Source organism: Bos taurus, chromosome 9, assembly GCF_002263795.3.
Source record: "Bos taurus isolate L1 Dominette 01449 registration number 42190680 breed Hereford chromosome 9, ARS-UCD2.0, whole genome shotgun sequence".
In the NCBI taxonomy this organism is placed as follows: domain Eukaryota; kingdom Metazoa; phylum Chordata; class Mammalia; order Artiodactyla; family Bovidae; genus Bos; species Bos taurus.
In genome coordinates, this window is record NC_037336.1 from 11,350,646 (window position 1) to 11,365,127 (window position 14,482).

General features: G+C 35.9%; 1 protein-coding gene across 2 annotated transcripts in view; it reads left to right on the forward strand.

Annotated features, from left to right (window-relative positions):
- LOC132342140 (regulating synaptic membrane exocytosis protein 1-like) overlaps positions 1-9,607 on the forward strand; it is a 270,357-nt gene extending 260,750 nt beyond the window's left edge. For both annotated transcript variants that reach the window (XM_059890060.1, XM_059890059.1), the window contains 2 exons: positions 5,275-5,488; positions 7,425-9,607. In XM_059890060.1, the coding sequence (XP_059746043.1) occupies positions 5,275-5,488; positions 7,425-7,532 (322 nt within the window). In that variant the 3' untranslated portion in view covers positions 7,533-9,607. The remainder of the gene's footprint in view (positions 1-5,274; positions 5,489-7,424) is intronic.
- Positions 9,608-14,482: the final 4,875 nt, after the last annotated feature.

Below are 14,482 nucleotides of genomic sequence, written 5' to 3' on the forward strand. Positions count from 1 at the left end.
GTTGCTTTTAAAGATGGCTGCTCATTAGAATCACATCTGGAACTTTAGAGAAAAACAAAACAAAACCTGGACATTTGTATTTTTCAAAAAAATTCCTAGATATTTCTAATGTGTATCTGACTGGGACGACCCAGAGAGATGGTACGGGGAGGGAGGAGGGAGGTGGGTTCAGGATGGGGAACACGTGTATACCTGTGGTGGATTCATGTTGATATATGGCAAAACCAATACAATATTGTAAAGTTAAAAAATAAAATTAAAAAAAAATAAAAAGTGATTACATGTTTTTCTATTAAATGGTAGTTTTAGCTATAATTATTTTCTGTTGACCAATCATGATACAATGTTAAAAAAATAAGGAATAGTTACATAATCACAACAGTAAAAGATGTTTATCAGTTTTCACAGTCAATAGCTAGAGCCCCCTCAAAACAAAGTTATTTACAATTGCAAGCCATAATGTAAACCTGATTAACCTAACAATAGAAAATAATTGCATATAATTTGAGTGGTTAAGTAGAGTGATGTGGTAAGTGGAGGTGTATAGTCGCATGCTTTCGTCCACCCAGCCAGCCTATGTCTTTGGGTTGATGTATTTAATCCATTTATACTTAAGCTTCCCTGGTGGCTCAGTCGGTAAAGAGTCTGCCTGACCCAGGTTCGATCCCTGGGTGGAGAAGATCCCCTAGAGAAGGAAATGGCAACCCATTCCAGTATTCTTGCCTGGAGAATCCTATGGACAGAGGAGCCTGCTTGGGCTACAGTCCATGGGATCAAAAAGAGTTGGACATGACTGAGTGACTAACACTTCCACTTTCATTTTTTATACTTACGGTAATTACTGATATATATGATTCTACTACCATTTTCTTAACTGTTTTGTGTTTATTAATTGTAGTCTTTTCTTTCTCTTGTGTTTCCTGCCTAGAAAAGTTCCTTTAGCATTTGTTGTAAAGCTGATTCGGTGATATTGAATTCTAACCTTTGTTTGTCTGAAAGTTTTTGATTTCTCCATCAAATCTGAATGAGAGTCTTGCTGGGTAGAGTATTTTTGGTTGGAAGTTCTTCCTTTTCATCATTTTAAGCATATCATGCCATTCCCTTCTGGCTTGTAGAGTTCCTTTTGAGGAAATAACTGGTAACCTTATGGAAGTTCCCTTGTACGTTATTTGTCATTTTCCCCCTGTTGCTTTTAATATTTATCATTGTCTTTTTGTCAGTTTGATTACTGTGTGTCCTTGTGTGTTCCTCCTTGGGTTTATCTTGCCTGGGACTCTTGCATCTTCTCCATTCATTTTCCAAGATCAGGACCATCTTCATTATCATTATTCTGAATTATTTTTCTGGAAGATTTCCTATCTCCTCTTCCTTTAGTTATTTATCTGGGGTCTTATCTTGTCCCTTCACCTGGGACATAATCTTCTGCCTTTTCTTTTTGATTAACTTTCTGTGATGTACTTTTAATTCTGGCAACTGCACGATTGTAGTTCTTGCATCTTCTGTCTGCCCTCTGGTGGATGAGGCTAGGAGACTTGTGTAAGCTTCCTGATGGGATGGACTGGCAGTGGGAAGAACTGGGTCTTGCTCTGATGGGCAGAGATCAGTAAAACTTTAATCTGATTGTCTTCTGATGGGTGGGGCTATGCCCCTTTCCTGGTAGTTATTTGGCCTGAGGCAACCCAGCCCTGGAATCTGCAGGCTCTATGATGGGTCAGTGGTGGCTTCCAAGAGGGCTCCCACCAAGGGGCTCCTCCCAGCAGTGCTGCTGCCAGTGCCGTGCCCCTGTGGCAAGCCCCTGTTGACCCACATCTCTGCAGGAGACCACCCAACACTGCCAAGGAGATCTGGCTCAATCTTCTGTGGGGTCACTTCTCCTTTCCCTTGGGTCCTGGTCCATGCAATCTTTTGTTTGTGCCCTCCAAGAGTCAAGTCTCTGTTTCTCCCAGTCCCATGGAAGTGAAATCCCTCTGGCCTTCAAAATCATAATTCTGGGGGATTCTCAGTCCCATTGCTGGATCCCCATGCTGGGAAGCCTGATGCAGGGCTTAGAACCTTCACAACAGTGAGAGAACTGTTGATGTTACTATTCTCCAGTTTATGGGTCACCCACCTGGCAGGTATGGGATTGGGTTTTATCATGATTGTGTCCTTCCTACCATCTTGTTGCAGCTTCTTCTTTGTCTTTGCACGTGGGGTATCATTTTTGGTGTGTTGCAGCATTCTCCTGCTGATGAGTGTTCAAAGCTAGCTGCGATGTTGGTGCTCTCTCAGGAGGAGATGAGCACACATCCTTTTAATCTGGCATCTTAACCAATTTTGGGTCTGTGTTTGAAATTTTAAAAGTCAGAAAATCTTTACTTTGCAAACTGTTATGCTGTAGTATAAATCAGACACTAAGTCAGAAGTTGACAACCTGGTGCACTGGCTAAATCTGGGTTACCATTTTTTTTTTTTTTAAGTTTAATTGAAACACAGCCATGCTTACTATTTACATACTGTGTGTGCCACTGTCCTGCTAACTACGGTAGAACTGAGTACTTTCAACAGAAGTTTCCTGGCTCACAAAAGCTTAAAATATTTACAAACTGGCCTTAGACCATAAAATTTGCCAATACCCAAACTAAATCATATTCTATATCACACATTCATAGAACAGCTTTTTCCTAGCCTAGCTTTCCCCTTTGCATTATATATATTTATGATTTGGTGGCTCTCACAATAAATATTTATGCATGTACTCTTGGTCTGCTTAGCATTTTAGAATGGGTCAAACTGCTCTTCAATATATTGATCAGATATTCTTATATTCATTAAACCAAATATCAAAATATCCTTCTCTGAGCTGAAATTTGCTGGCTTCTAAACTAGGGAAGTTTTAGATTCTAAACTACTTTATGTGCTAGTGCAACTGTGTTTACTTTAATTATGGAAATTTTTTTTCCTTTTTTTTAAATTTTATTTTTAAACTTTACAATATTGTATTAGTTTTGCCAAATATCGAAATAAATCTGCCACAGGTATACCTGTGTTCCCCATCCTGAACCCTCCTCCCTCCTCCCTCCCCATACCCTCCCTCTGGGTCATCCCAGTGCACCAGCCCCAAGCATCCAGTATCGTGCATCGAACCTGGACTGGTGACTCATTTCATACATGATATTATACATGTTTCAATGAACTAGAAAAAGTGTCAATTGGTAAAGCAGGAAAGGGATTTCAGAATTTTTAATCATTAAAGTTTTGCTTAAAAGTTGTTGATGTTAAAAGGAAAATATAATAAAATCCTAGTATTTCAACAAATATAGTGCTAAGAATTAACTTGATTCAGTTTCCAGGGAGTCCCAGACCCCCCATGGTTATTGTAGAAGTGGAACATCACACAAACTGCATTAATTAACAATAGCATGTGTTTTCTTTGATCATGGAGAACTCACATCCAGAAAGAAGCTTAGATACACAGATGCATCTGCTTAGACATTTCCCATGAGTTTGTCTTCTGGTGTAAGAGACAATGACTGTTAGGCCTGGGAAATGCTCTCTGTTCTCATTTACTAAACAAAGGCAGCTTCCTCCGGGGATTTAGAGGATGTCACCCTGCTCTGTTTCTGTTTGTAGTAGTCTGAGAGAGAGGAGTTTGGACTGATGGGAAGGCTATGTAGCCTCAATCACATTAAGTGTGAACATTCTTCGTCTTGGGGAAATGCTTTGCTTCAGCAAATTTAGTTGTCCCACTTCCAGTAGTTATCAATAAAGAGGAATAGGGATCCTCATACGTAAAAGGTGGGAGAGAGCCAGTAAAACTGGGGCATGTAAAAATCTGAATATTTTCAAGTTATGGTTTAGAACTTGTAAGGTGATGCAGCAGATCTAAGCAAGCTCAACTATTATATATATTATATTATATATTCATATATATTAAAGTGAAAGTGAAGTCACTCAGTTGTGTCTGACTCTTTGTGACCCTGTGGACTGTAGCCTACCAGGCTTCTCTGTCCATGGGATTCTCCAGGCAAGAATATTGGAGTGGGTTACCATTTCCTTCTCCAGGGGATCTTCTGACCCAGGGATTGAACCCGGGTCTCCTGCATGAGAGGCAGACACTTTAACCTCTGAGCCACCAGAGAAGCCCATATATATTAAACATATATATTATATATTAATAATTATATATTAAATCTATATTCATCTAAAAATTTATGTGTGTATGTATATGTATGTGTGTATGTATATGTATGTGTGTGTGTGTGTGTGTGTATATATATATATATATATATATACACATATGGAGATAAATGTCATACTCTGTGTACTGTGTGAAATGTTTGATGCCAAACAAAAGTCTCCAGGAATGGAAGTGAAGACAGCTTGCTTAGCCATGTAGCTTAAAATAGTCAACTCCCAAGCATGCATTATACTTCATGAATTCAATTTACTGTGACAAACTTCTTACAGATAGTAATCAGTATTTGGGACTTCCCAGATGGCTCACTGGTAAAGAATGCAGGAGATGCAGGTTTGATTCCTGGGTGGTGAAAATCCCCTAGAGAAGGAAAAGGCAACCCACTTCAGTATTATTGCCTAGGAAATCTTAAGGACAGAGGAGCTGGTGGGCCAAAGTCCATGGGTTACAAAAGAGTCAGACACAACTTAGCAACTAAACAAGAACAACAAAACAAATCACTATTAGACTTCAAACAGAGTAAGACAAAATTTCAAAGCAAATTCTGTAGAGTTGGCCTAAGAACATTGTATAATTTTGCCTCAGTTGTATACACACATACTTATTGTTGTAAAGTGTTGAGTCCCAGTAAAATACTTTGAAAACTGCCTGTCAAAGAAGCAGAGGCAATGATTGGATACAGGAATTCCACTGTTGGGGAAAATAGTGATTATTTAGAGTCAACTAATATATGGTTCAATGCTTTTGCAGTATGGTTAGAGGAGAAATGAAAAGTAAAAGTCGCTCAGTTGTGTCCAACTCTTTGCAACCCCATGGACTATACAGTCCATGGAATTCTCCAGGCCAGAATACTGGAGTGGGTATCCTTTCCCTTCTCCAGGGGATCTTCCCAACCCAGGGAGCGAACCCAGGTCTCCCACACTGCGGGAGGATTCTTTACCAGCTGAGCCGCTGGGGAAGCCCATTATTGAGGGAAGTGGCTTTATATGTTTTACTTTAGTTTAAGTAACTAGATGTCTCCTCTGCTAGGAAAAGGTGGTTTTTTTTCCCCAGCTCCTTCATCTACTTAGTTTGTGCCCATTTTCTCTTCTGTCTAGGAGATTGCATCAACAATTTGAAAGCTATAAAGAACAAGTGAGGAAAATAGGGGAAGAAGCACGGCGCTACCAAGGAGAGCACAAGGACGATGCTCCGACCTGCGGGATTTGCCACAAGACCAAGTTCGCCGACGGCTGTGGCCACCTGTGCTCCTACTGCCGCACCAAGTTCTGCGCGCGCTGTGGGGGCCGCGTGTCTCTGCGGTCCAGCAACGTGAGTACCGTGGCCGCGAGCATCCAGCGTCCTTGAGCGCAGGTGGATGCGCCCCACTTGCGCCTAGCCACTCAGGGGATGAGTGATGCAAAGAATTCACAAAAGATGCTCTTCGTATGTATGCATCTCAACAAATGATTGCCACTCAAAACCAACAGGTTACTCGTGGGAGCACATTTGTTTTCTGAAGAAGGTCGGAAATTTATATTTAGTGTCAGGAATTATGAAAGGCTTGAAAGTTGTTGTGGCCAGTTCTTGTACAAAGCAACAAAACCTAACAACTTACCTTTAGTTTCTGCAACATGTTTCAGATTGAATGAAGATAAAATCAATAGAATTTGTATGGCATTAATTTAATCCAGTATAATCATTTATGAAGTGATAATTAGCCTCTGTGAGAATCACTTCATTTACTATCAAGTCTAAGAAATGTAGTACTAAGTTTATCTCATGAAAATTATTTGGATATTTAAAGAGTGTGTCAAAATACTGTTTGTTTTTATTTTTAATTTCATGGAGTCTTGCACTTATGTCTCCCTAATTTGGAAAAATCATAGTTAGAATTAAAGTGAAGTTACCACTCAATATTGTTTTTTAGTAGTATATTTGAGTTGTCAGTAGGGTATTTTCTAAAATCTCTCTCAGGGGAATTAAGACATTCAGTAAAATAGATGCATTATTATACTTAAGATGAGCCTACTATTACCTTTGTAGCTTTAACTTATCTGAAAAACAACTTCTTTATATATGAAATTGTATGGTAATAATTACTATATATAGTTGTTATGAAAATTAAAACAGTTCTAATTTATACACATTTAATTTTTCTTTAGGTTCCATTCTTTTGACCATATAAGAATTTTTTTCCTCCTAAAAATTATGTGTTTTAGTTAATCTTCATATGCTACCTTACAGACTTTCTAGAGCAACTTTGGATTGAGATCTTGTTTGGCACATGAGAAGTGCACAGGGTCTACTTTTGGAATAATATCTCACAAATAAAAGCTGTGATGATATTCAAAATATTTAACAACTCATGCAGCACCCTGAAAAGTGTTGGCCCTGAACAGTACAATGCAAAGGGGTTAAGTGTTAATTCAGACTGAGTATGCATAGAGTTGGATGCTTTTAAATTCACATTATAGGTTTGAAGCAAGCCAGTAACAGAGTCAAACTCACGTTTTAAACAGGAGATGTGTTTAAAGGAGATTGAGCTAAGGGATACTTATGCTTTCAAAGAGAAACCCAGGCCTAATGAAGTTCATCTATCTTTACTATACCCATTCAATCTTGAGAAAAATTAAAATTAAAAAAAATAAAAGAAAGCACAACTTACAATTTTTAATCTTGGGCAAAAGACAAAAATTGTATACAGTTGGTATTTCCTGTGACATTGTAAATGTTAAATTCGTATTAGAAATAAATCAACCTTGTGAGATAATTTATGGCTAAAATAGTATATTTCTATTCTCTCTTTATTTATTACAAACACTTCCCTTTCTTACATTTTTCCAATTCATAACTATAAATATTTTAAAGACAATTTGATACAAGTATTCATTCAAAGTTTATGCATTTTAATATAATCTTTTCAATAATAAGTAAGCCAAATATGGTAGCAAATTTTTTCTTTCTAAAAAATATTTTAAATGTAGACTTAATAATCCAACTTCTAAAAAAATTCTGAAATTGTAGTGTCCAACTTTTGTACCTACCATGTAGCAAGATGAGCATATGTGCATTTCGAATGAAGGATTGAATAGTGACTATTTTTTGGTAAGAATAAACATTTACTTTTCAAAGTACCTGTATTTTTATACTTTAAAGTAACATATGACTGTTTTCTTAAAATCTGCTTATTAATACGTGCCTTATTTTTATTTTTCTCTTCTTTTCTCTCTCCCTTCACTCCGCTTCCTTGGATGCTTTCCCAAAGGAGGACAAAGTGGTTAGAATCCATGATTTCTTTTCTATCACTTGTTATTTCAATGTTGTGAATTTTATTAAGAGAATGTTTCACTTTCAAAAAGAAATTAAATGCTAGGAAGAGCTCATTCCCATTTCTCATGGAAAAATAAAATGAACATCTAGGAGCATTACAGAGTTTTATATTAATAGGCAAAGACTGGGTAATAGTCACGGAAATAGTGATATTTTAATATAATTAAATCATTATCAAACTCATTTGTGCTCTTAGCTCCCTGAGTTCTGAGGATGATCTATTTGCCTTTAGGAACAATAATGCCTAATGAGCTCTACCTTTCTCAACACTCTTTAGATGCATAGACAGATGATTTGAAACTTTCTGGTAGAAGAAATGGAATGCATTAATTTAGTAGAGAGGAAGGATCAAATTAGGATCAAGAGCTCAGAATAAAATGATATTTTTCTGGAACACAAGTAGTAAAGTTGTCATATTGAACCACAGTTTTGCTCTTTTCTTTTCCCTCATTCATTGAAATCACTCCCTCAGGGAGTAAAAGTTCACCTTTAATTTTTATCAACCTTGGAAACCACAGAGGCTGTACTCAGTAAGATAGGAGATAAGTGACATCTTCAATCAGCCTGTCCTTTGTATACATACTATACACTTCCGTTTGGTGTAAATTTCAATTCCCCCCAAACTCATTAATTTCCCAGTATGAGACGGAGGCAATGAGCATTTCAGGTTCAATATATCAACTCAGCTGACCCTGTTCAACTGTTTTTAATTTTAGATTACATACTATAGTGCATAGGTAGTCAGTGTGACATTAAGTTGAACATTAATTTGTGTTTTTAAGTTTGTTGCTAGTGTATGTTATCAGTTTTTTTTTCTATGAATAAGAAATTAGGTTGAAAATTATGCGGTTTAATTATTTTCACTGCATCTGCTTGTAACATGGGTGGTATGTGAGATCATTTTAAGAGTTGTTATTTTAATGCAATACAGGTTTCCCATGCTATCTGAAAGTAGAGTGTTTCCAAATGGCATATAAAAGGAAGAATCAATTACCTCTGGACACATCTTGCTAACAGACGCACAAAATAAATGAGATAAAGCACAGATTATCCAGAGACACAGGTCAGAGTATGGTGGCCAGATGCTGAGATGCTGGTGGGTGTGGGAAAGGAGCCTGGTGGTCCCACTCTCTCTGCTGTGGCTGAGCACTGCCTCTATAACAGCTCACTCTAAAACAAACACAGCATGCTGTTTTCACATCTCACCTTTTTTTCATAAAAGTGAAAATCCTTTTTGAATTTCCTTCATTTAGTCAAAACAGGTACAAGTACAGGTCTTTCATGAAAGTAAAGTGGAAAAGAAGTAACTTTTGAAAAGTGAAGGATACCAGTAGTGTATCACGTTAGAAAAAAGAAATTATAATATCACACTTTTGGTTTCATGAATATTATTACTTTGGACACTTTGAATTTGAAGTGTAGATAATTTTTAAATCCTTTAAAAAATAAAAGTTAAGTACATAAATAATGCTAGTGTCATGCAGAACTGGTGATAAAACTTTAGCCACTCCGTAGAACTGGCCGGGTTGACTGTTCTGTATGTGCTTGTTATGATTACTGACTCTGTAACAAGAATTCAGGTGGATTTTGTGGTTCTCAGGCTAATGACAAAATTAAAAGACCTATAAAATACAATAGCTTTCAATTATTTTCTTCACTTTGATTAGAATGTATATATCTTAAACCTACCATTTATGTTCAAGTAGTTGGTCATAATTTCATTAAAACCCATCGTAGCCAATTGAGGTTGTTCAATGAATTACTTTCTAGTCCAAGGAAACTGAAACCAGATTTTGTCTTTGTGTTAAATAGCTGAGTATTAAGCAAAGTGCTTACTGTTTCTTTCTCTATTCCTCTGGCATCTTTTATTTTTAATGGAGAAATTATAATTTGCAAATGTGTGTGTAGCGGGAGGAGGCGGCTGTTGGTATAAGAGGAAAGCAGAGAGTAATAGGATGAATAAAACCTTTCTAAAATCAATCTCCATCTTGATCAATGCAATGATAATGAAGTCTACATAGGTGGTTAAATTGATGAATAATGTGACTAAAATACTACTATATATGATATGAAGACCTAAGGTTAGCTAAGATATAAATATTTCTTTATTGAGTCCAGTGAAAAATATTCATGACCCTATTTTTTTTTTTTTTTTTTTACAGCCTGGCAATGTTTTATTTTAAAATTTTACTGTTAGTCTAAATCAGCTCTAGTAATTTGGGAGAGTGTATACTTGCTTAGAAAGAAAATGACTTGTCATATATAGTCACTTTGCAATTGACCCATAATAGTTCATAAGAGATATGCAAAGAGTTGACTCATTGGAAAAGACTCTGATGCTGGGAGGGACTGGGGGCAGGAAGAGAAGGGGACGACAAAGGATGAGATGGCTGGATGGCATCACTGACTCAATGGATTTGAGTCTGGGTGAACTCCGGGAGTTGGTGATGGACAGGGAGGCCTGGCGTGCTGCAATTCATGGGGTCACAAAGAGTCGGACACCACTGAGCAATTGAACTGATATTATTTTTGTAATGTTTATTTATATTATTTTAAAGTGCACACTTTCAGAGATAAAATGGCAGTTTTTACTTCATCAAAAGGTCTCTCCAAAGTCTGAATACATAGGGGTTCTGAGAATTTCCCCACAACCTGTTTAAATTGTTTTGGTCTTTGTTTTATCCTCTGCAGAGTATTGAATTTAGATAAATCCTTTGGTAAATTAACAATTTGCTTTTACTAAATCGACTGAATTGAGTCCTCTAAGTTCAATTCCTTAGGGTTTTCCTTAAATTTTCATCAGTATTTCCTTTTGGAGAGGGTGATTGACTGTCAAAGCAACTAAAAATGAACTACCTTGCTACTTTTCTATTTAATCTTTATTTTCATACAAAAGAAGCGTCATGTATTATAAGTTGAGTATTTTGTAATAAATGTAAGCAATATTCAGAAAACAGAACATGACCATTTTCTTTGCTGTTTTATTTAAATGTGAAAGCTAAACATATCTACCTTTTAAATGTCATGTATAAAAATAATAAAACCTCTTTTTCTATCAAGATAATAATTAATGAGGGTCAGTGTTTACAAAGTCATGATTTTTTAAACTGGCTCCTCATATGTTTTCATTGGTGTTTATTTATATAATTATGCTAAATGATATGCTGATAAAGTAAGTATGTTTTTGTAGAAAACAATTCATAAAGTGTAAGGGTTGGGTGGAATGGGATAGCACCAACTGAGTTTGGAATTGGTCTCATCCTAAGGTGTTATCTGTGGAATAATTGACACTTGACATCATAAAAAACTGCTCTCATAGACTCTGTTTTAAATGCCAAACTTATTTTGTATTTTCTCTCACTAGGGTTAGATAAAGAAAAGCAACTCAGTAGAAGTATATCCATTTAAAAAAATTATTTGCATGATTGCATTATTTATTCTTATGAAAAGAACCCTCAGAATTATCCATATTTAGTCCATGATATGATGAGTCATCTAGTCACAATTTTCCACACTCACTCTTGGAAAAAAATGACTGAAGAGTGTTCCTGGACCCACTTTCATGTTCCCTCTTTCTCTCTCTATTTATTCATTTTTTTTGTGGTAGACGTTTTGGTAATGGTTTTCTCTGTAAGAGTGTTCTCTTAGAGATTCTGCCCAAAAAGATAGTATGGGCCTAAGTAGAGAAGTTTATAAACATATCAGTAAGGAAATGTAGGGTAAATTGAGAGGAGGACATTCACTAAGCAATTTAATTGATTAAATTTGTTAAGGTGCCTCTTAATGTATTGTGCTTGTCCCAGTTGTTGTTATTATTGTTTAGTCCCTAAGTTGAGTCTGACTCTTTGTGACCTCATGGACTGTAACCCGCCAGGCTCCTCTCTGTACATGGAGTTCCCAGGCAAGAACACTGGAATGGGTTGCCATTTCCTTCTCCAGGGGATCTTCCCAACCCAGGAAACCTTCTGCATTGGCAGGTGGATTCTTTACCACTGAGCCACAAGGGAAGCCTGCTTGTCCCAGAGAGAGGGGTAAAACATCAAGTTGTAAAGACTTTTATTAGATAATTCAGAGTTTTTATTCCAAATCTGTTTTAAGAATTTGCTACACTGTTCTTCAGGAATTTTAATCTCTTGAATTTAGCCTTCCTGTCCTGGAAATGCTTGTAATATTTAATAATTAGGAAGTTTATAGTCCTGGTTTTGCCCCCACTCCACAAACCATTTTTAAAATGTTTAAACAATTTCTTTCCAGAAATCACAATTTCACAACAAATGTTCAATACAGATGCATCTTAGGGTGCAGAGAAACCCCTTTTAGTTTCAGGAAAGGGGCTGTGGAAGTCAGAACTTTCACAAAGGCAGACTAACCCATGGCAAACTCTCTGGTATTTTGAAACTTAAGTTGTCAGATCTGTTTCTCATTTGCCTAGGAGTGGAATTACTGGATTTCATGATAGCCCTATGTTTAACAATTTGAAGAACTGATCGTTTCCCCAAGCAGCTGCATAGCAGTGTTTATGGGTTCCAATTCTCCACATTCTCATCAACACTTGTTACTAGCTGGCTTTATTTTTACTCTAGCCATCATGTTGCATGTGAAGTGATGTTATATCCTGTTGCGCTTTTCACAAAGCTGTTTTTAAACCAAAATTATCAAACTAATTTGATATCTCCAAGAATTCACTTTGTATCTTACAAAATAAAAATGTTTCTAAGTTAGCAATTTCTTGAGAATGAATTTTTTTAAGCTTCCATATTCAAAGTATTAGCCGTTTGGTTTATTTCTTTAGTGATTCCTTGTCTCTTATGTTACAATTACACAACTACTTAATAATCTACATAAACCAATCAGAACAGGAGCTCTGTTGAGTTTAGGATAACTTGGAATCTAACATCTGTCTGCTTAGACCATCTATCCCTAGGATGCACACAAAGTTAGAGACTTTATTACCAATTGAAAAGACTGTTTTTTTAAACACATAGTGAGAACTAGCAGCTTCTGTTTTTCCACTCAGCCATAGGCCCAAAATTAAAACAGATATTTAAGCCCAGATTTTAAAAGATCATTCTTTTTTCAGCGTGTGCAAGATACTTTTTGAGTCATGTGAGCTTGCAGCAGTATGCAAACAGACCCACATAGAGACTAACCATCAACCAGACTTTTTGTCATCCGCCACCCAGCTTTCCATACCTCCCTGCGGTCTGCCTCCAGCTGATTTCAGTAGTAGACAGATTCCCTGTCATTGCTGCTGCTAGTGGGGAATACATTTTAAGTTGCAAACAAAGCCTATTTTATCTGATATTAGTATAGTTACTCCAGCTCGATTATGTTTGCTTTTTGCATGGTATATCCGTTTGTATTTGTTAAAATTGAATCATACAGTTATCTTTGAATCTAAAGTGTGTCTCATATAAATGACACGTACTTAGGTTTTGGATTTTTTTTAGTTCACTCTAACAATCTCTGCCTTTTGACTAGATTTTAATGCATTCATATTTAACATTATTACTGATATGACCATATTTTTTCTCCTAGTTCACATTTTGCTTTTTATGTTTTTTGATTCTCTGTTTCTCCTTTACTACTTTCTTTTGCATTGAATGAATTCTAGGCATGCCTTAAATATTTCAGTGATTTTTAACTATATTTATGATGTATTTTCTTAGTGACTCTAGATTTTCCAGTTTGCAACTTTTTTTCTAGTTTTATTGAAATATAATTGACATGCAACGTGTAAATCAAAGAAATTCAATGTGATGGTTTGCTGCATATACCTACAAATCCATCTTGACAGAATCTACTTCAGCTTTACACTACCTTAATTCAAGTGAAAGATGTTTTTCAAGATTTTTTTTTTTTTTGATGTGGACCTTTTTCAGAGTATTTATTAAATTTGTTACAATATTTCTTCTGTTTTTTTTTTTTTTTTAATTTTCTGCCCCCCAAGGCATGTGGAATCTTAGTTAACCCACCAGGGATCAAACCCACACCTTCTGCATTGAAAGGCGAGGTCTTAACCACTGGCCTGCCCAGGAGATCCCATAAATGTTAATTCTACATAGCTCTATGCACCTTTCTCCCTTTTTGGTGCTATTATTTTTATATATTTTATGTCTATATATTTTACAAATCCAATAATACGTTGTTATAACTAACACTTTATATGGTTTTGCCTTTTAATAAAGCCAAGAGAGGAAATGAGAGCAAGTATATATTTATAGGATCTGTTATGTAATGTTCTTATTTACTATTTTTGGTTCTCTTCATTTCTTCCTGGGGATTCAAGATACCATCTGGTGTCATTTCCCAACTCCAATTCATAGTTGCTTCTATCCATCTCCTTTGTTCTGTTATTGCCAAATCTATCTGATTTCTTTACATTATAGGCTTAACAATGCTAGTATATTAATACTGTTTTATACTATTTTTAAATAATTTAAGATAATGAAGAAATATGAAATTATACTTTTATAATTACCCCTATAATTATCTTTATCAGAGTTCTTTTTTATGTGAATTCATGTTTATATCTACCCTAAAGACTTTCCTTTAGTATTTCTTAAAAGTGAGTTTCCTAGCAATGAATTCTGTCAGATTTTGTTTACCTAGGAATATATTTCACCTTCATTTTTGAAAAATAGTTTGCTGAATGTAGAATTTTTGGTTAATAGTTTCTTTTTCTTTCTTTTAGCACTTCAAATATACAAAAAAAGAAAAAAGAAAACCAAATATACCATCCCACTGCCTCTGACCGCCACTGTCTCTGATGAGAAGTCAACTGTTAATCTTACTAAAAGCCCATGTGTGTGTGTGTGTGTGTGTGTGTGTGTATGTGTGTGTGTGTGTGTGTGTGTGTAAGATGAGTGTATTTTCTCTTGTTATTTTCAAGAATTTCTCTTTTCCTTTTGTTTTCAGTGTTTATTGTGATGTGTATGTATCTGGATAATGGATCTCTTTGCGTTGTTCCTAGCTGGGTTCATTGAGCTTCTT